The sequence below is a fragment of the Poeciliopsis prolifica genome, unplaced genomic scaffold, assembly GCF_027474105.1.
Source record: "Poeciliopsis prolifica strain line A6 unplaced genomic scaffold, Auburn_PproV2 SCAFFOLD086, whole genome shotgun sequence".
Lineage (NCBI taxonomy): Eukaryota > Metazoa > Chordata > Actinopteri > Cyprinodontiformes > Poeciliidae > Poeciliopsis > Poeciliopsis prolifica.
In genome coordinates, this window is record NW_026562461.1 from 743,749 (window position 1) to 766,800 (window position 23,052).

Consider the following 23,052-nt stretch of genomic DNA (forward strand, 5'->3'; position numbering starts at 1 on the left):
GAATCAAAACACTATACGTTCTGGCAGACAGACCTGGGTTTGTCCTGTTCGTTTAAACTGCGTTCATTTTGAACATGTGCGGTGCTGGCAGCACTGTCACTTCAGTTGAAATCTTTGTATCCCCATTTACAGTGTGAGTAAATTGTTGGACTTACAAGTATCTGTAGGACAAGCACAATGTTTCCAGGAAAAGAACTGAAAAAAAGACTATATCAATTAAACTTATAATGCTCAGAGGTGGAGAAAACAAAAAACAACCCTGGAGCCTCATGTATGAAAGGGGCAAACTACAAAAGTATTGCATACCTTTTTCACACACGTATCAATGATGAACTGAATGTGGAAACATGGATTCAGGGTTCCTAGAGTTATTGGAACTCTCTTTCCTCACAGAGACAAACAGTACATTTCTGTGACAAAGTACATTTAAAGAACAACTAAGAAAAAAAGTGTCCAATCCATAACCACAAAAAAAAGGCTGTAGTAGGTATGGTATGATCGGTGCAGTGTTACAGCAAAAAAATAGGTGGCGCTGTAACACTGTCACAGAACGAACCATAAAACACTGGGCATCCTTAAAGAAGTCGTGAAGTAAACGGGAACAATTCAGACATTCAAATTGAACTGGTCTGAACTGAGGACTGATTTTACTGTGCGCCATGTTTGTGCTGCCTGTCCAGTCTCCTGGTATCAAAACCAAATTGTATCACAACTGTCATTATGAAGCTGCATTGATTTTAGCAGGATTAACTTTCGATGCAGTCAGCTCCTGCATAATTCCTGGAGCAAAGAAGCTCTTCCACTGCATATCCACCAGTTATGAATACAGAATGCTATACTGATATTCCTGCTGTAGCATCCTGGACTGAATTGCAAAGTACACTAGTCTGCCCTGCTGTCCTCGGTCTATATAAATGCTAATGATGGGAGGGCAGTGAAAGGCCACTTCACTTTTGTCATGTTAATAATACATTTGCCTCAGAGGAAGTTGCAAGGCTGCAGATGAGAGCTGGGGCTTTGAAGATCTGACATATTATCTGAAGTAAAATCTCATAAAAAGGCAATGATTCTGCAGAATGAGAGAATCCCCTTGAATCATGTTCACAGCTGTCTCCTAAAAGATGAAGGCAGATAGAGACAGGAGGACTAATGCAAAATAAAGACATCATACCCAAAACATTGCTGGTTCCTCTTATAGAATTCTGATTTTTAATTAATCCAGTCTGGTTTGTTATAGTATTTTCTTCGAGTCTTGTGGCATGAATCACAATTTATGCCAGTTTGCCATAAATTGATTCCCCTCATGTCAAAGCTAATTTAAAGGTGTACTAAAGTCTCGATGGGTTCCAGTTTTCTGTCGCTGTCACCAGATGAGCTGCCACACCCACATGAAAGGGACAAGGCATCTTGCACATTCACTTGTTAATGCTAATGTAGTTTTACCTATGTAACCATTTGGCTCATTGTATCACAATAACTATGAGAAGCATTTAGCAATCCTTTTAGTTCTGTATTTGAGTAAAATTTAACTTTATGTTGCCAGGCAACCTCATCAATTCTATACAATGGTTTATTCTGAGTATTTCAAAGTAAACAAACAATGGAAGGCAGTTTTTAGTTTTCTTTCAGAAACTCTGCCCTGACCCTAGTCGGGTAAAAACCAGCTCCTTGAACCCAGACGACGGTGACTGAACCAAGACGACTGTGACTGAACCCAGACGACGGTGACTGAACCCAGACGACGGTGACTGAACCCAGACGACGCCGACTGAACCCCAGACGACGGTGACTGAACCCAGACGACGATGACTGAACCCAGACGACTGTGACTGAACCCAGACGACTGTGACTGAACCCAGACGACTGTGACTGAACCCAGACGACGGTGACTGAACACAGACGACGGTGACTGAACCCAGACGACGCCGACTGAACCCCAGACGACGGTGACTGAACCCAGACGACGGTGACTGAACCCAGACGACGGTGACTGAACCCCAGACGAGGGCGACTGAACCCAGACGACGGTGACTGAACCCAGACGACGCCGACTGAACCCCAGACGACGGTGACTGAACCCAGACGACTGTGACTGAACCCAGACGACGGTGACTGAACACAGACGACGGTGACTGAACACAGACAATGCTTACTGAACCCCAGACGACGGTGACTGAACCCAGACGACGATGACTGAACCCAGACGACGGTGACTGAACCCAGACGACGGTGACTGAACCCAGACGACGGTGACTGAACCCAGACGACGGTGACTGAACCCAGACGACTGTGACTGAACCCAGACGACTGTGACTGAACCCAGACGACGGTGACTGAACCCAGACGACGGTGACTGAACACAGACGACGATGACTGAACCCAGACGACGGTGACTGAACCCAGACGACTGTGACTGAACCCAGACGACGGTGACTGAACCCAGACGACAGTGACTGAACCCCAGACGAGGGCGACTGAACCCAGACGACGGTGACTGAACCCAGACGACGATGACTGAACCCAGACGACGGTGACTGAACCCAGACGACGGTGACTGAACCCAGACACAGTGACTGAACCCCAGACGAGGGCGACTGAACCCAGACAACGGTGACTGAACCCAGACGACGATGATTGAACCCAGACGACTGTGACTGAACCAGACGACGGTGACTGAACCCAGACGACGGTGACTGAACCCCAGACGAGGGCGACTGAACCCAGACGACGGTGACTGAACCCAGACGACGATGACTGAACCCAGACGACGATGACTGAACCCAGACGACGGTGACTGAACCCAGACGACAGTGACTGAACCCCAGACGAGGGCGACTGAACCCAGACGACGGTGACTGAACCCAGACGACGGCGACTGAACCCAGACGGTGACTGAACCCAGACGACGGTGACTGAACCCAGACGACGGCGACTGAACCCAGACGACGGTGACTGAACCCAGACGACAGTGACTGAACCCAGACATTGGTGACTGAACCCAGACGATGGTGACTGAACCCAGACAACTGTGACTGAACCCAGACGACAGTGACTGAACCCAGACGAGGCGACTGAACCCAGACGACGGTGACTGAACCCAGACGACGGTGACTGAACCCAGACGACAGTGACTGAACCCAGACGACGCCGACTGAACCCCAGACGACGCCGACTGAACCCCAGACGACGGTGACTGAACCCAGACGACGGTGACTGAACCCAGACGACGGTGACTGAACCCAGACGACAGTGACTGAACCCCAGACGAGGGCGACTGAACCCAGACGACGGTGACTGAACCCAGACGACGGTGACTGAACCCAGACGACGGCGACTGAACCCAGACGACGGTGACTGAACCCAGACGACTGTGACTGAACCCAGACGACGGTGACTGAACCCAGACGACGGTGACTGAACCCAGACGAGGGCGACTGAACCCAGACGACGGCGACTGAACCCAGACGACGATGACTGAACCCAGACGACTGACTGAACCCAGACGACGGTGACTGAACCCAGACGACGGCGACTGAACCCAGACGATGGCGACTGAACCCAGACGATGCCGACTGAACCCAGACGACGGCGACTGAACCCAGACGACGGTGACTGAACCCAGACGACGGTGACTGAACCCAGACGACGACGACTGAACCCAGACGACGGTGACTGAACCCAGACGACGACGACTGAACCCAGACGACGGTGACTGAACCCAGACGAGGGCGACTGAACCCAGACGACGGTGACTGAACCCAGACGACGGTGACTGAACCCAGACGACAGTGACTGAACCCAGACGACGCCGACTGAACCCCAGACGATGGTGACTGAACCCAGACGACTGTGACTGAACCCAGACGACGGTGACTGAACCCAGACGACGGTGACTGAACCCAGACGACTGTGACTGAACCCAGACGACGCCGACTGAACCCCAGACGACGATGTCTGAACCCAGACGACTGTGACTGAACCCCAGAGGACGGTGACTGAACCCAGACGACTGTGACTGAACCCAGACGACGGTGACTGAACCCAGACGACGATGACTGAACCCAGACGACGGCGACTGAACCCAGACGACGGTGACTGAACCCAGACGATGACGACTGAACCCAGACGACTGTGACTGAACCCAGACGACGATGACTGAACCCAGACGACTGTGACTGAACCCAGACGACGACGACTGAACCCCAGACGACGGTGACTGAAGACACTGTTTCACTAAAACGGTCTCATGTAGAGGATGCTCAGGGTTGCCCATAATTTTCTTGATTTTAAGTAAAATCTTTCTTTGCATCATCTCCAGAGGTTCCTGAGTCATCCCCAGAACCAGATCAGAAACAGAACAGAACCAGCCTTTCCTATCAGGTTGTTGAGCTGTTTTAAATCTCCGGTCCTGATGCTACTGCTCAGCAGAAGAAACAAAACTCAACAACAGACTCACCGAAGATCTGCAGCATCTTGTTGAAAACCTCGAAGGATCTAAGTTTCCTCAAAAACTACGTTCTTTCATGGTAATTATGCATACTTGTTCAATAATTGTGCACAGAGACAAAAAGCTATAATCTTACTTTTTAACTTTAATACATGTGAAGTCTCAGGTTTTTCAATGGCTGAGAACTCTGGAGTTGTTTCAAAATATTCTCTAAAAAACACAGCTTTTCAAAAAGTGTACATCATCTGAAATATTCTTATTTGTTGTAATGAGCTGTGGGTGATCAGATGTCATCAGAAGTGCTAGAGTCCCAGTTAAGTAAGGAGGAGGAGAACAGTGTGCTTAGACCACAGGCTGCCTGCAGAGGAGAGAGAGCTGAGTTCAGAGCAGTGGGAGGACTCCAGCGCCGTGACAGCAGCAGTGAGGACACACTCAGATTATCACCAGGGAGAAGTTCTCCTCCCCGGTCTCAGCCTGCTGCAGCCCCATGCTGTCGCCTCTCCCTGCTCTCTCTGGAGCCAGCAATATGATGGGGTTTGGATCTGAGCCCAGCCCAGGAGAGACTACCCGCAGCGGGGCGTCAGGCTGATGATGGAGCACCGCTGACCGCAAGGAACTTATCTGTGTCCTCCCACGGGCTCGGTGGGGAATAACCCAGCCACTGGATCAGCAGGAGATTAAAGCCGCCTCCCTGCACCGCTGCTTCCAGCCCCTCTGCTGCCGGGCTGACGTGTGGGCAGACTGAGTGTCCAGCTCCGGGTGTCAGAGCAGCTACATGTTGCTGCTGGGCTTCAGTTTGCATTTCCACTTATTGGAGCTGATGGGTCCCATTGCTTCCAGGTTCACACCATGACCTTTTTATGTCTGCCGTGAAAGTGCCAGCTTCCCTATGACATGGAAAAGTCCAGACTCTACAAACTCTTCTGTTACTTCGTTCTCAATTCCCAGTTGGTGATATATGCAGATGGTGAGTAACCTGAAGCAGACGGTGGAACAACCTACACCAGCCAGGGCTTCTCCTTCTAATGGTAAAACATAGCCAGCACAGTCTGCTGTAGAATCAAAGCACATCAAATTGCTTTTGTTCTAATAGCTTGATTTAATAAAGTAGAGTCAACTTTACTGTGATAATAAAGCTTGAGAATAGCAAAGTCAGGAGAAGTGGGGAAATGTTGTTGGTTTTTCAGAACGTAAATAGATCCAGTTTCAGATAAAAGCCATTTATTCATCCACTGTTTTCCTTTTCATGCATGGAACCGAAGCCGCGTTCACTGAAATCCCCAAGGATGTGAGCGTTGGGGAGGGAGAAGACGTGGAGATGCCCTGCGCCTTCAAAGCCCTCAGCTCTGCTCCCATATCTTTGGAAATTCAGTGGTGGTACATCAAGCTGGACGCCCCCAAAGAAGGACCTAATGAGCTGCAGAACAGAGCCAAGGTACCTGCGGCCCCGCCTGGTCCATCAGACATTCCTAAGACATGTCAGAAATTTCCCAAGAGACATGTTCTCCAGTAGCAGGTCTACTTTCAGACTTCTGACAAACTTCTAAAAAATATAGAGTCAAACCAAATAGCTACCAGTTTCAGCTTTCATATCTATGGAGCATTTAGACATTTTTAAACATATCTTCATACCACAAAATATACTGTACCTCTATCCATTAAGAAAGTCCAGACAGTTTTTAGTGTTTGGAGCTTTAATCTGTTTAAAGGGACAGGATTATGTAAGATTGATTTATTTTTAGCTTTTTGTCATGTTATTATGTTATTCCCTCATTATAAACATACTTGGAGTATTGCTTTGTTTCTTTCATGTATGCTTTAGAAATTATTTCATTTCCATGGCAACCATTCAGTTGTGCAAAACATTTCCAAGCTGCTGAGCTTCTGCCTCACAGGCCATCCCACCTTCGTGACTCTCCCATTCAGCTCCTTCTAACCAGCATCTATTAGCAAACACCTGGTGGGACTACTTATCTGCTGATCTCATTATGCAAGCTGCTTCTCAGAGCAACGCTGGTAAACAAAAACATTGTTAAAATGTTAATAGAGCAGCCATGTTGTGATGTCTTCCTAATGGCAGTTTCAGAAAGAGGAGTTCTTAAAGAGACAAAGGTCAGATGTCAAGGCATGAAATTATAATGCAAAATTTATTTTAAGTCATATTTCATACATAAAACATTTTTATGCTAACTGAAGGTAACATAGTTACTTAATTCTGCTATAAAATGGCACTATGATCCTGTAACAGTCCCATCCTGACTACAGGAAGGATCCTTGTATCAGTAAGCATCACATTCAGATGTGACAGATTAATGATGAGATGCTGTAGCGAGATAATCTTCCCTGCACCGTGACAAATAAACTAGAATGATTAGATTTTTTTTTTTTTTTTTTTTTTTTTGCCAACTCATTGTCTGGGAGATAAAGTCACATCTGCAACATTTCTTCTGTTGCTGTTTCCAGTGAAAAAAATGCAAATCCTATCTGAAATTCCTTCAACAAGGTGTTTAGTTTTTTTTGTTTGTTTGTTTGTTTTTATTTATGTGCGAACTTTTTTTGTTCAACTCAATATGCTTCTGTCATTTCAGGGCAGCTTAAGAGAAGCTACAAAAATAAGTGTAAGTGACCACTTTTATAAAACTGAGCAAAACCACCTAGAAAAATACAACTGCAAGCAAACAGCAACCATGTTTACTAACAGTAATTATGTTTACTAACAGTAATTATGTTTACTAACAGTAATTAGCAAACACTAGTAACATAGTTACTGTTTACTAACAGTTACCATGTTTACTAGCAGTAACCATGTTTACTAACAGTAACTATGTTTACTAAGTTTACTAGAGGTAACTATGTTTACTAACAGTAACTACAGTTAGGGCCAGAAATATTTGGACAGTGACACAGGTTTTGTTATTTTAGCTGTTGACAAAAATATGTTCAGAAATACAATTTATATATAGTATGGGCTGAAAGTGCACACTCCCAGCTGCAATATGAGAGTTTCCACATCCAAATCGGAGAAAGGGTTTAGGAATCATAGCTCTGTAATGCAGAGCTTCCTCTTTTTCAAGGGACCAAAAGTAATTGGACAATGGACTCTAAAGGCTGCAAGTAACTCAGAAGGCCTTTCCCTCGTTAACCTGTAATCAAGTAAGTAGTTAAAAGGTCTGGGGTTGTTTCCAGGTGTGTGGTTTTACATTTGGAAGCTGTTGCTGTGACCAGACAACATGCGGTCAAAGGAGCTCTCAATTGAGGTGAAGCAGAACATCCTGAGGCTGAAAACAAAGCAAAAATCCATCAGAGAGATAGCAGACATGCTTGGAGTAGCAAAATCAACAGTCGGGTACATTCTGAGGAAAAAGGAATTGACTGGTGAGCTTGGGAACTCAAAAGGCCTGGGCGTCCACTGAAGACAACGGTGGTGGATGATCGCTGCATACTTTCTTTGGTGAAGAAGAACCCGTTCACAACATCAACTGAGGTCCAGACACTCTCAGGGAAGTAGGTGTATCTGTCTCTAAGTCAACAGTAAAGAGAAGACTCCATGAAAGCAAATACAAAAGGGTTCACATGTAGATGCAAACCATTCATCAATTCCAAAAATAGACAGGCCAGAGTTAAATTTGCCCAAAAACACCTCAAGAAGCCAGCCCAGTTCTGGAAAAGTATTCTATGGACAGATGAGACAAAGATCAACCTGTACCAGAATGATGGGAAGAAAAAGTTTGGAGAAGAAAGGGAACGGCACATGATCCAAGGCACACCACATCCTCTGTAAAACATGGTGGAGGCAACGTGATGGCATGGGCATGCATGGCTTTCAATGGCACTGGGTCACTTGTGTTTATTGATGACATAACAGCAGACAAGAGTAGCCGGATGAATTCTGAAGTGTACCGGGATACTGTCAGCCCAGATTCAGCCATGCTGCAAAGTTGATCAGACGGCGCTTCACAGTACAGATGGATAATGACCCCCAAGCATACAGCCAAAACTACCCAGTTCATGAGAGCAAAAAGGTGGAATATTCTGCAATGGCCAAGTCAATCACCAGATCTTAACCCAATTGAGCATGCATTTCACTTGCTCAAATCCAGACTTCAGACGGAAAGACCCACTAACAAGCAAGACCTGAAGGCTGCGGCTGTAAAGGCCTGGGAAAGCATTAAGAAGGAGGAAACCCAGCGTTTGTGATGTCCATGGGTTCCAGACTTAAGGCAGTGATTGCCTCCAAAGGATTCGCAACAAAATATTGAGAAAAACTTTTTTGTTTGGGTTATGTTTATATGTCCAATTACTTTTGAGCTCCTAAATGTGGAGTGTTTGTAAACAAATGTGTACAATTCCTACATTTTCTATCATATTTTTGTTCAACCCTTTAAATTAAACGTTACAATCTGCACTTGAATTTTGTTGTAGTGGTTTCATTTCAAATCCAATGCGGTGGCATGCAGAGCCCAACTCACGAAAATTGTGTTACTGTCCAAATATTTCTGGCCCTAACTGTATGTTTTTGAGTCAATTGAGATTTGGCATCAGCGCCTCATTTTATTCTTTATTTATCCATTTCTGCTAACATAACTTTTGTCCTTCTACTTTTAAACTTGCTGAGGTCCGGTTGTCACATTTTAGTCAAAGAAAAGGTTCATTCTGAGGTTTTATGAGAATGACTGTCAGTCAACAGAGTTTCATGGTTTGGTGCTGGAGCCTCCCTCCCCTCCACCCAGTTATAGAACATGAAGCCAGCCTCATTAGGCCCATGATTAATGGCTCCTAAATCCAGCTGTTATCCGAACGTTAGCCAGTTTTGTAATACTTCCACATGTCTCTGCCTTGGACTTTCAGACTGTGCGTGTTCATGGGAATGCCATCTCCCACCGCCTCAGCCTGTCTAAAGTGAAGAAGGAGGACGGGGGGGTGTATGAGTGCCGTGTGTCTGATATGTGGGCTGAAGAGGATCAGAACTTTACAGTTCATGCTACGCTGACCATCACTGCGGGAGGTGGCATGGTGGCAGAGGAGGCTGTGTCACACATTCAGAACCGCTGGTCGCTAAGGAATACCAACGCAGCTCTGGGAGGGAGCCAGGTGGGAGGAGTCACTTCCAAACCCAGCCCGGGATCCAGGGAAGGGCAGGAGAAGCAACGAGTTCCTCAGCTGGCCCAGCCTGACCTCCTGCCCTCCGTGTCGTCCACCACGACTACCTCAGTGGCCAAGTCTGCCGCCTCCCAGCTGCCGGGGAGCGCAGCAGTCCTCTGGCCCAGAGCTGGTGAGTTCTGGAAGGTCGACTGAGGCTGAAACAGAGCCGCAGTACGAAGAGTATCACCAGATATCTGGATAACCAGAAACACACACATACAGTACATCTCTTTATTTCCACAAGGACTTTGTGTCGGCTCTCATTCATTTTTCATTCATTTCTAAAAACCAAACCATGAGCCTTACACTAAACCAATTTTTTCCAAATGTAATCCAATCAATTGTAGTCACATTTTTTATCCTCTTTTTTTATCATAAACTCTGATCCGATTTTCAATCATTATTATAAAATATGAGTTAAAATAACTTATTCCAATATTATTTTCCATTCTCATCTTTCTGATTGGCAGCCAGTCAAATTTATCCAGCTGCTTTTCTTCTCAAGCTAGCATAGCTTCTAGACAAGACAGAAACCTTTTCAGTTCTTTTCCTGGAAACATTGTGCTTGTCCTACAGATACTTGCAAGTCCAACAATTTACTCACACTGTAAATGAGGATACAAAGATTTCAACTGAAGTGGCAGTGCTGCCAGCACCGCGCATGTTCAAAATGAACGCATCTGCTAAACAAATGTAATAACTATTGAATAGTGAGTAAAAGTAAGAAAAAAATCTAAAAATTAAAGCATTTTAATATTTTGAAGCATTGTCTGTATGTACGTTTGTAAAGGGGGCCATAGCATGGAAAAGTTTGGGGACCCATCTGGTATTAGTACATACTTTACCCCAGACCTAACCTAAACTTAATTCGTAATTGGGGCCCAGGATTTAGGCCCCATAAGGGGCTTGCGGTCCCCATAATGTCATATTTGTTGGAAAAATAGTCCTTGCAATGTATCAAATTCAAGGACACACACATACACACTCAACAAATAGGGTGGCTATGTTGCTCTGTCTGCTCTTGTTCTGTTGTAGAAAATAAAATTTAATAAGTGCCTTTGTTATCTTAACAAGCTTTGAGTTGTGTTGCTAAATCTGCATGAATCTTTTCTTCATGCAAACCTTTTCCAAAACTCTGTCATATTTAAAACCTTTTGGTCAAGGAGGAGAGGTCCAGTTCACTTGTATATAGATCTTTGCAACTTATTTCTATCCACCTGTGCCAGCAGCAGAGCAGATGGGATGAGGCTGAGGGTTGTAATCTACCACCTCAATGCTTTGTCCTGCCCTACATCTGTTTGTTGGAGCATGCTCACAAATAATTAAAACTCTTAGCAGGCTTGTAGATTTTTGTCTGGCAGGCTGCTGAGCCAGCCAGCAGCCTGGAAGAAAAATCAAACAGACATCTAAATACTGAAGATCAGGAGTGTCCAAAGTGTGGCTCGGAGTCCATTCGTGGCCCCTGAAATGATTTTGAACAGTCCCCCAGCTACAAGTCAAGAACATTAAAAACGTAGCCAACAAAATAGAAGATAACTAATAACCTTCAAAACTGTTGATATTATTTGTTGTTTTTTAAAAAAAAATAAGGACACGTTTCATTAAAACGTTTATTATCTAGTAGTTAAAACAAAACAAAGAAAAATTACAAAAGACAAATTTTTGCAGTTTTGAGTAAACTAATTGTGTGGCCCGCAAGGTGCTGAAATTTGCCAGTTGTGGCCCCAGGGACAAAAAGTTTGTGCACCACTGCTGTAAGTTGTCATGACGGATCCAGCCTTGGCTCACTCAGATGTTTATGCCTCCATTTTGTCTCTGTGTGTTGCTGGATGACGGAGGCCAGTGAACGGTGCTGCCCTGTGTGCTGAGCCCTTCCAGGGGTCAGAGTTCTCATTTTAAATACAATTTATTAACAAAAAACTGCTTTTATTTTGAAAAATATCAATGTACGCCTCCGTTTGACTTCATTCCAGAAGTCTGCAGTTCAATCATCTCCTGCCGTTACTTCAACTGAACCGTTAGCACTAGCACTGTTAACCCGGCATGTTGTATCACCTCTTGATGCAAGCTAACTATTGTTACATGTCAGTGGGACTGATGTTAGCTCGTCCAGTTTTCAGCAGGCTGCACTAGTGGTTCACTTTGTTTATTGTCGGAGTATGCTGTAGTTGTAGGACATTGCTTCTGTTGCTGCTCAGAAGAAACACTAAAAACAGCTCTGGGGGAAATAATATTTTATTGCATGGCAAGAACTGGGGCTGAAAGTCTGCTTATCTTTCTTTCCATACTCTGCATATTTTATCATTTCTGACAAAAAAAATGTTCATCATCCAAGTATAAACTAAACTAATGTTACACTCTGTAAGGAACTGGAGTGTGGAACAGGCACTAGGTTGTGTTGGTGCTGCTAAAAAGCCATCAATGATACCATAATGACGGTCATCAAACAAAGATCAGTGTTTCCCTTTTCAATATATAATATATATATTTAATATCTGAACAGTCACTTTAAAGTTATGGCATTACTTCTGAATGAGGTGAACATTTATCTTAGATTGTTATAACTGTCTGACTCTAATTCAAAGCAGATTAGTTAATTCCATGATAATTGCATGGATCAGAATTTTGACATTATGTTTAAATTTTGACACAGGACAGAATTTAAACGTAATGTTAAAACTCATCTGTGTTCTCTCATGTCCCTCTCAGTCTTTGTAATAACATCAAAGTAACTATAAATATAAATCGTTGGAAGATATTTTACAACACTATTCTGTGACACAATATTTGATGTGTTTACAGCTAATAGGTTTATTCAACTTGGATCCTACCTACCATTTTTTACTTAGCAATGTCTACTTATAAAGGCACTTTGAGATGTTGATGTTTTGTGCAACCTTCAACTAGGCCACTGTATTTGTTGCAGGTATTATCTGTTTCAGTCAGCAAACAGATAATATCTTACTGTTAAATACTTCTGTTTTCAGTTCATCAGATTGGTCCCCAACAATCAAACCTCCCCTTTCGCTGGGAATAAAATTGTCTACATCTAGGCTTCAGAAATAAATACGAAGGCTTTTTTTTTTTTTTCTCAGAACAAAAATCATCTTACGTTTGTATGTTTGAACTCTGTGGTGAACTCTGTGACAAAATAAGACTATACAGCCATAATTCCATGTGATCACTGTTCATTTATGTAACCTGCATCTGTTATTTGTGCTCTGGATGATTACTGAAGCGGTGCATAAACGCTTACAGCCCCAACAGTTGTTGCCTTAAGTTTTGGAAGTGACAGCAGTGATGGAACCTTTACTGCCACATCAGTGTGAAATGATTTAGGCAGCTATGAAGAATGATGGGATGTAATCTATTTGCAAAATGTATTTGTGTAATTTATTTGGCTAAATATGGACAGTATGTAGAGATAAAATGCATCCAAGTCCAGGCAAATGCATCCAAGTCCAGGCAAAGGTTAATTTCCAATACTTACCCCCCTCCCAGGTGATACTGGTCGAACATCATAAAAAAATATTTAATTAATGGCTGTTATGCATCTTTAAAAATATTACAATCTATGATAAAGTGATTGGTCAACAACAACAGAGAAAACACGACTTTCCATCTATTTAGATTTCATATCTCTTCAGGGATCACCACAGTGAGTCATCCTCCTCCATCCAACTCTGGTTTCTCCTCCATGTCCTCTAACTTCATCCACTTCTCCTCTTTGTTTCCTGGCAGCTGCATCTCTAACATTTGCATGCATGCTGTATATTCTGGCAAATATCGGTCAATACAGAAGTGACCTAGTGTAACTTGGAGCGCAGCTTTCTGGGCAACTGAACCAAAATGGCTGATCATGGTCTTTGCTTTAATCCTTATCCAGATGATCCTGCACTGCCCTCTTTGATCCACATGAATTATTGTGGCTTATGAATCAGCAGTTTCCTCCCCCACTCCTCTTCTTTTACTGTTTTACGATGTGCTGCATCAACGTGGCAGTTCACTTGTTGGATTTGCTACTAATTGTGAATTTTAATGAATAAGAAATCCATTGTTCTCTGTTTATGGATCAGAAGACATCATTAGGCTTCCTTGTCATGATTTGTATTCTTATTTAATGAACTGAATTGCTCCTCTATCAGCATTTATTAATGACAACCAGAGAACAACTCATCTGCATGTGAATGTTGATGTTTCATTTTTTTTAATGTGGGCCTTCCCACTGATATTTCCTTGGAGTTGTAGAGAGTTGTTACCTCACAGCGTACAGCAGCAGCCGCCTGGTAATGAAACTTTGCCAGAACCCCGACCCTTTTTACATGTACAAAAACAGGTGCAAATCTGATCAACATACGTACAAGACTGCATCAGCGAACTGACGAGAATAGCAGGCACAATAAAGCAAAAAGATCAAAATACTGGGAGATACAAATATAATGACTTACCATCTGCAAGTTATTACACCGAAACAGATTATATTGCTGTTTTTGCATCTATATTGGGAATGTTTGAAAATTAGGTTCAAACTGGGATGTAAACACATCAAAATGGAAGGCATGAACATAGTTTATAGAAGGCAAATATTTCTAACATTTAAAGACTATAAAGTAAAAATATTAAAATACAATATATGCTACAGCAGTGCATATTTTTGGCTGTATATTTACTGAGTTATTCCAGTGCATCATCACACTGTTATGTTCTGATGCTCTGCAGCGTGTCTGTAAAGCCCAGAAAAGGAAAAGCTGGTGCAGATAATTTTCTTCTGCTGCATGTTCCACAAATTGAACTGGACAGATTAATGCAGCAAGACTGTTGACAATATTTATGCAATTAAACCAAAACACAAAACACTACGACTAAAGTTCAATATTATGGTACTTAAACAAAACTGAAAATTTACAAAAAAAAATGTAAGATTGGAGTGAAGACTGGAAAGCATGTGGAGAGATTTATATTTATATTTAAATATTTTTATTGTTGAGTTGTTCCACATTGAAATGTACTCTTATTACTATTATGCCTCCAGCATAGTGAATTTAAGCTTCATCTTTTGCTCTCTGACATGCTTCATCAGGACAGCCAGTAGCAAAATGAAATGAGAAGCAGGTAAACTTCCTCTGAGTGTTTTGATTGGTCAGGAAAGTCTTTTCAAGAGTTCACCTCTGAATAGTGATTTGGAAGCGTTTGTCATCAGATCAACTGGCAAAACTGGAGGGTTATTTCAGCTTGCAGTTCCCTAGTAAATAACGTCTGACACAGTGAGCAATCATGGAAGGTTCTGCTGAAAAAATATAGGAACTGTTTCTTTTCTGCAACATCATTGATTGTCACGAAAGTGCTGGGTGGATAGTGCAGTGCAGGAGAGATGGGCTGCTGTGTGCCTCAAAGTATTTTTATCTCTCCCCTTTAATCCATTACCATTGTACCCTGTTCAGTTTAGAGAGCCGCTGCTAACCCTGCTAAACATCTGGAGAGCAAGTTGTCTGTCTCCATGAAGATCCGCATCAGTCAGGGCAACATGGTGAATCATTTGTCTGGTAAAAATGAATAGTTTACCTAAGGTGTCAACTTGTCCTGGTATTTTAAGAACACAAAGACTCAAAGGAATTTAGGAACAACTGCTGTCTGACTGCAACGCGAAGCACTCAGTGCTTTTGATTCAGCGAATCAAAAGCACTGAGTGGACTTGCAGGCTCAAATGACACATTCTCCACAAGACTAGAGCACATTTTATGCTAACATTAGCATTAGCTTCACAGACGGAGTCCCCAAGGTCCTGATTCAGAGTTTTTAGTTGACAGATTAACAAAATGATCTGGTGGAAACACACAGCACAGTCTGCTCTCTGCCTGATCAAGCTGAACTCAACATATTCTCAGTTTCAGTTTGCTGATGTCAGCCCAAAAGCCTTTGGCATCTCTCGTCCCCATTTCACTGTACTTTTAAGTGGCAATAGTTGTACAGATGAATGTCATTATATTTGAGTGGTTGTTCCTGACAGCTGACCTGACTCTGAGGTAAAATGCCAACCTTCTTTGGACTACTATTTTTTTCACTTACTTTTAATTTCTTCATCTTTAATGTCAACTTTCATGATTAAGTGACTACTGTTGTGTAAAGTTAACTATATTTAACATTCAATTCTGATGTGGCGTTGTGGATGTACATGTCTAGTCACTAGTTTCGTGTTTCATTTAGTAGCTAAAGTATTTTCTAACTTAAGGAGCAGGACAGTTTTCTGCCCCCACTGAACGGTTTGTTCTTCTTCCGAGGCTGTAAGAAGAAAGTTTGTTTTGTCCATGATGTTTTATGCTTCAGAAGAACTTAAATCTAGAACTCAACATATTCTCACAGATCCATCCAACTGCAGTATTTATATATAAAAGTCGTCTGAAGGCACACAAAAAAAAAAGGTTTGGCCTTATATGTTGTGTTGTCAGGAAAAAGATTCAACTATTTAGGCAAATAAGTGTTTGCGCACCTGACTGTGTGCAAACACAACTAATTACTATTTCAGGTATGTTTACCTGTATTGATTCTAATCAGCAGCTTAAGAAACCCATCAAACTGCATTAAATGGTACCTTCAGTTGAATTGCTCAATAGGAAATTAAGACTTTGGAAATGTATAAGAATAGCTCAAAACAAAATTTATCCTAAAAGTGTTCCTGAAGGCATGACTGATGATTTGATCATTGTTTAGTTCTCCTCTTACTAGCAAGAGAAAATGTAAAGATGTCTGCCTCATTGTAGGCTTTTGATTTGATCAGTTCAGTGTTTTCTCCTCAGGGAAATTTGATTGTGTAAAAAACAACTTAATGCATCTTAGAACCAATAATATTCAAATCTGATCAGATTGTCAAACATGAATGACAAAAGGCAGAATGTTCATTTCACCACTCAGATACTTCATTAAAGTGCAGATGTTGTTATTTTGTGCCTGAAACTAGAGACTGATTATGACCATAAACTAAAACCACAGTCCTATGATTAAAGGTGTAAGCTTTTCTGAAGCTTTTTACACAGTGTAAGCACACGCAGCCCCCCATCCCCCACCCCGTTTCAATGCTTTATGAAGCTTAAAAGAAATGCATGAATGAATGTCATCTGCAATGGGAGGAGCATAAATAAATGTGCTCAGAATATGTTGAGCAGGAAGCATGTAAACCATAATAAAGGGCCCCAAGATAGACCCATGAGAAACACCAAAATGTAGATGACTTCAAAAATATCTACAATTTATAACTGCAACACAAAATGAATGATCAGAGACAGGAAAAAAAGCAGATTTTAATACATTAGCTCAATAACAACCTGCTAAGCATAATCTAGTTAACAGAAAGTCACATTGCAATATTCAAGAATTGTGCATTTGCTACTTTCAGTGAAACAAAATCAGCACTACCAAATATGTACTTTGGGAAATCCGTTTTTAAAAAAACAATCAGGTATTTTCCTTTTTTCAATCAATCCTTTTTTTTAATTTTAACACAACCAAAATTAAAACTTTAATATCAAAGACAAAGTTAGCATTTAAATTCATTGTGATTAAAAGACCTTGAGTGTTTTTATATTATAGTTGGACACAGGATCTATGAATATCATTTAAAAACAACTTTTACCACAATGCATTAGTCAAGGTTTTGTAGTCTAGGAAGAGGGCAAATGTTGAACAGAGAGACACGATCAGACTGACAGCAGCAATGCTGTATTTAGCTGCTGTGTTGAATCTCACTTGGCAGCTGCTTCAGTCCTCCATCTGTGTGTGTGTCTGTGGCTGAGGGACAAACATTTACCTTAACTGTCTGTCTGAAATGATAACGCAATGCTTTGACTGGGACACTTCATCTGGAACATAAGAGGAATTTTCATCAAGTATTTGTTTTATTAATCGGATCAAATTACGTGGATGAGTCAGGGAGTGTCTGGATGACATTCCTGCTACTGACACATCCTCTTCTGTCATCTGTCTCAGTAAAGCACATAGATTTATTAATTACTGACAATTTCTGTTTTTATTTATCCAGTATTCATATTGATCAGTCTTATATTTGAGGGATGCCTGTCTAATGTTCACCCGCCATTAATAAGGAAAAAGGGAGAGAAAAGAAAGAAAACTGCAAAATGATCTGTGTCATCCTAAATCCAAAACATATTTATTATTTTAGATTATCTAAATATTATATAGAATGTATGCAGAATACATTTGTGTGGACTGTGTTTAATCATTTCATTGTCTCATGAAATGCTTACTTTAATGTCTCCTATGAATCTATTAAAAGATGCATTGTATTCTCTCTAATTTATTTTTTACAGTTCAGCATCACAGATTAATTTAGAAAAACCTTTCAGATGGAGTTCATCAGATATTGATCATAAAGTTATTAGGGTGCCAGGTGGGTTTCCTCTGTTATTTTTATATTTAGTGTCATCTGCTTTGTAAAAAGAAGCCGATTCAATTAAATTCAAAAATACTTTATGAATCCCAGAGGGAAATGAAATGTTAGAACTCATGTTATCCAGCTTTCTTCAAAACGTTGTTGTGGACGCTGGTGACTTTGGGCTGGATGATCTCAGGAAAAAGAGCAAAATCTCCACCACCTGGTTTTCAGAGATCCACCAGTTTCTGCTAAATAATGACAAACCACCCGATTAAAGTAGCAGACAGATTTCAGCTTCTCTGCTGCAATTAATAATTGACAATTTATATTATTACTTAATTATTAATTAATAAATTATTAATTCTTTACAAACTAGCAAAATGAAAACAAAAACTAGAATAGAGTGTCTTTCTGGAATGAGTTAAGCTAATTGTCAATTAATGAGGAACACTGATTATTGACAGCATTGTTCACAATCAACACTCTATGGGTAGTCACAGGACTCTGGGTTCATCACAGGACAACAAACCTGCAAGCAAATAGCCACACCAAGTAACAAATCAAAGTGGGTACTTGAGCTAAAACGCAGAGTCCTGGATGAGGCTTGAGACCTTAGGAGAAACCACACATGGATGCAGAGATGGGCCCTGCTGGGATCTTCTTGTTACTGGATAACTGGTCAAATATCAGAACAATACTTCATTCCTGTCTAAGTTTAGCAAATGAAATGTTGAGCTTTGGAACGAGAATTGGCATAGTTTGAACTTTTATTGTCCTGATCACAATTATTTTATTCCATTATACATGACAGAATGGATGTTGGCTGGTTTGAAATGTGAGGAAATGATTTCAATATTTCACTCCTAAAATATTACTAGAAAAATTTGATGCAACAAATTTGTACTTTGAAAAGTAAGGACTTATAATGAGTGGGAGTTTAAGATAAGTTTGTTTGAGAGGAGTGTTCAAACATAACTGTAGCTTTTAAATGCACAAGCTATCTGGAATAAACACAACAGCTTCTGAACACAATTATTTAACTGCAAATTAGAAGAAAATAGTATGCTTGTATTGTTTCCTATTTTTGAATATAAAACTTTCATTTAGAATTTAAATTAAGATTCAATAAATGTGAGATATTTATTTTGTAATTGGCATTTAAAACATTATTGCATCCTTATTTTCCTTATTCACATGACTTGAATTAAATTAGAAAATGTTTAAGTTCTTTAAAAAACAGATTGGAATTTACAGGTCAAGAAAATTTATGTTTTGAATTTTCTCAATAAAGCACATGTGAAATCCTGTAGGATGAAGCATTTTGTTCAAGGGAGTTGGTGCCTTTTCACAGCTCCATTTAACCACAGACAAGTTCTTCCTCCAACAGGAGAGTGATTGGCAGTGACAACACTCCCTCCTGGCTCTGATTGATTGTTTCTAACCAATTTATGTAGTTCTGTAAATGAGAGCACAGAGAGGAGACAGAACTGAATTTTTTCACAGATTATGTGTCATGTTGTCACCACAGGGTGACAGTTTTAACAAATATGTAAAAAACATTTTTACAAAAGTTACACACTGCAGCTTTACATTATTTAACACATTAAATAAATGACTCATTTTATGACTGTCATGATGTGTGTTTGTAGCAGTGTTTAATGTAGCAAAAAGACTAGGTAGCATCTGATATCAGAAGACTAAATTCATCTACTGGAGCTGTTGTCAGTAATCAATAAAACAACACAAAAGAATAACTGCTTTCAATACTATGTATTTTAAAGAGGAAAATAAGTAAATATTACAAGACAAAACATACAAAAAACAAAAATACAACATATACACAGTACTGCAGTAGATCTTCTATATAATTGTGCACAAAGAGTCCTTCACTTTTCCCCGCCTGGTCAGCACAATGTCTGACCGACACACATTTAAAAGTCCATGATGTGTTTGTCCAGATATTTAAGAGGAAAATGTCCAAGCGCAATTCGTGTCCGATGAAAAGATGAATAATGAGTTGTGTGTCCATGTAGTGAGACGGAGGGGGAAATATTGTGGACCATCAGCCTCCTACCAGACCAGTATGGAGTCAATTTCAGGTTTTCCTGGCTCCAGCCAGTTATCAGAAGCTCGCCATCTTTAACCCAAAAAGGGTCACCTGGCCTGTATTGAAATAAACGGGTTACCATCCTGCTAGTTAACTAGACTGTTTTTTCAGTTATATCCAGAAATCATATCCACAATCAAATCTTTAAAACAAAAATAAAGATATCAGCATTCATTTCATTATCTTAAATACATGTATTGAATTTAAAAAGTCAGATGGTATGTTTGATGAACAATTAGCATTGGATACCACCACCAACATGTCAAACAACAAAACATTGTGTTCACTACTCACCAATTCCATTTATAGATCACTGTATGAGAACTTCCTGGCTCCAAGCTCACTGGATACCCAGATCTACATGATTTTTATATTATGAGGTTTTAAAAGTACATAACAAACAAAGAGATTAATTGTTTGGAAGCACAAACCAGCAGCTCCTTTGTCTCCAGCTCTCCCCCTCACACCTGATTGGGAAAAGCTGGAGCAGGCCTAAAAAACCACTCCAGGTGCAATGATTGGCTGACTACTCTGTGTGATTGACTATCACTCTAACCAATGGAGCGGCAAAGGCGGGATTAAGAGCAATTTACCCTGGGTTACATGTTGGTTTTGGAACCAAGTGCAGTAGGCTGAGACTTTTGACTATTTAATTTGGCTATTAAATAAAGAATGAAAATACAAAAACTTAGAACAAAAAAAGACCATGAAGGATGCATGGAGCCAGAGCAGAACAAAAATAACAGGAACAACAGGGTGGTAATGAAATTGGACATGATTTAACATAGACTGAAGGAAGAACTGAGAATGAGTTTTTTATATAGTGGGGAGGCTGATTACTGAAGAAGGAACAGATGGCTGATTAGAAACAGGTTCCAGGTGTGAAGGGAGAGAGCAGAAGGCAGACTGAGGAGAGGACAGAGAGAGAGAGAGAGAGAGAGAGAGAAAGTACCATGGGAACAAGAAATAAATATAACTGTAAAGAATGCGTAGACATTAAACTACAATAACAAAATATAACTACACACAAGAAATAAACATGAGAAGGACAGAACTAAAGTAAGAGCACAGAAAGAAAGAGACCAAGGAACAAATAATAATAATAAAAAAAACCTTCAAAACAACCCAGAATTCTAACACAGTCTTAATTTCTCATGAATGTAGATACAGTGTAAAGTTGACATCATTGTGTTCTAATGCTTTTCCCTTGTCTCTGTCTTTCATTCAGCCTGCAGCATGATGAGCACTATGGACCCTCTCTGCTTCATCACTCTTCTTTTCTTGCATAAACTCATATTTATACTGTTGGCCCATTGAAGAAACTCTGCAGAATTGCAGTTGGCCTTGCAGGTGTTCACTTTCAAAACTAAACTGAAACCAATCAGAGACCAGCAGGAAGAGGCGGGTCCAGCTGTGGGAGACAGATCTGCCATGGATGTGGAGCAGCAGGACCGGTGACTGTTAAGAATGAGGACAAGAGAAACTGGCTTGGACAATACAGAGAGCATCAGTCTAGTTCCCCAAGGAGCCAGAGCAGCAGAGTGGATGTGTTCTGCTTCACACTTTCTCATGTTCTTGTCAGCCTCTCCATTGTGTGACCATCAGAGGACTGAAAGCCAGCTCTTCATCTGTAAGCGGACGCTCACATTCATTGTTTCAGGGACAAAACACTTCCAACATTCATATTTTCTCTAAAGACTGAAGTTTAATTAGCATGGCATATTATTTCTGATGTCCATTTCTCCACAGCTTCATCACAATGTTTGAGTTTAATGTCCACCTATTTCTCCACAAATACATTTGAACTAGTCTTCCCATTACTCTGTTCCATAATGAAAACTAATTTGTGATAATATATAGTACTTTCAGCAAGATGCACCTTAGTATTGTCATTATCAAATACTTCCTACAATGTCTTTTTTTATTGAATTTATGGTGATCAGTGACACAGTTCACCTCTTTCACACATAGATTTATTGATAACTTGCACCAGCTATTTAGATGAACATTAATGTAATAAAAGATTACAAACATGTTAAGTTAATGTCTTTCCTTGTATCACAAGATGAGCTATCACCCATCCTTTCTTAGGTGTTGCCTTTATCTCAGTACTTCTCTCATTTTATATGAGAGAAACTTTGTGATTATGCCCCAGTTTTCAGTGAACATCTGGCATTGTTATGACACTCAGGAGCTGGCAGGGGTGGAAATGTTAGTAGAACAGAGAGGCTACAACACCAGAATTGGAATCAAAAGCATCAAACAGCCCATCAGAAAAATGAATTGACTTCAGCAGACACATCAGATGTCTCATAGATACATTAAACAGCTTCAGTAGTGCTTGAACAGGTTGCCCTTGTCATGATGTCATTCAGTTATTTTGTCCAGTTTCTCAGCATGAGTAGACCACGGTTTGTCCAAAGATTGTTTGATTGTGTGCCAAACATTGTGGAACCCCAGGACATGCCCGTCATTGAGGCACAGATACTGAACTCTTAGCAAAGCATTGTGTCTTCTTGCACAAAGTCTTCATCAACTTTGGTTTAGTGAGTATGATTCACAGAACATCAGAGATGGCAGCATCTGGAGTAATGTCATAATCCAGAGGGATAGACTGATGAGTGGTGCATCACTTATAGCATTTCATCATACATTACCATAGATCATGGGATGTGTGCATGTCATAGTCCCAATTGGAGGTGATTGCACACCTTCCTTTTCCTAAGACAAATTCTTGTTGCAATTTATTAGCAAGAAACTGATTTTCCAGAAACAGCCAAATTATCTCTGGACTTTCTGCATGATGTGGTGCTCCTCCGGTGGCCTGACTCGTTCCTCAAATGTTTCCCAACAAAACTAGTGTAGATCTGCTGTATCTCAATGATGGGTTATATGCACAGAGTCACAGCTGAAGGTCCAAGACCCTAACGCACGGAGGGTCAATGTTTCACATGCAGTGTGGAGTAGATT

The 23,052-nt window shown here is 41.1% G+C and overlaps 1 protein-coding gene across 2 annotated transcripts; it reads left to right on the top strand.

Annotated features, from left to right (window-relative positions):
- The first annotated feature begins 1,598 nt into the window (after positions 1-1,598).
- Positions 1,599-22,121, top strand: vstm2b (V-set and transmembrane domain containing 2B). Of its 2 annotated transcripts, XM_055022406.1 has the most exons (7): positions 1,599-1,653; positions 4,319-4,526; positions 5,288-5,414; positions 5,710-5,882; positions 7,036-7,065; positions 9,296-9,719; positions 21,311-22,121. In XM_055022406.1, exons 3-7 carry the CDS (start codon positions 5,342-5,344, stop codon positions 21,397-21,399), a joined length of 789 nt encoding a protein of 262 aa, XP_054878381.1. In that variant the 5' UTR covers positions 1,599-1,653; positions 4,319-4,526; positions 5,288-5,341; the 3' UTR covers positions 21,400-22,121. The 2 variants fall into 2 exon arrangements, with proteins under 2 accessions (XP_054878381.1, XP_054878380.1); XM_055022405.1 differs by lacking the exon at positions 1,599-1,653 and having other exon boundaries at positions 4,194-4,526.
- The last annotated feature ends 931 nt before the right edge of the window (positions 22,122-23,052 follow it).

What these genes read in the sequence shown, in the direction of transcription:
- vstm2b (XM_055022406.1), top strand. Translation starts at nt 5,342, where the DNA reads ATGGAAAAGTCCAGACTCTACAAACTCTTCTGTTACTTCGTTCTCAAT. An exon ending in GTTGGTGATATATGCAGATG is followed by an intron (nt 5,415 to 5,709) that starts GTGAGTAACCTG and finishes ATGGAACCGAAG; the next exon opens with CCGCGTTCACTGAAATCCCC. An exon ending in AGTCCTCTGGCCCAGAGCTG is followed by an intron (nt 9,720 to 21,310) that starts GTGAGTTCTGGA and finishes TCTTTCATTCAG; the next exon opens with CCTGCAGCATGATGAGCACT.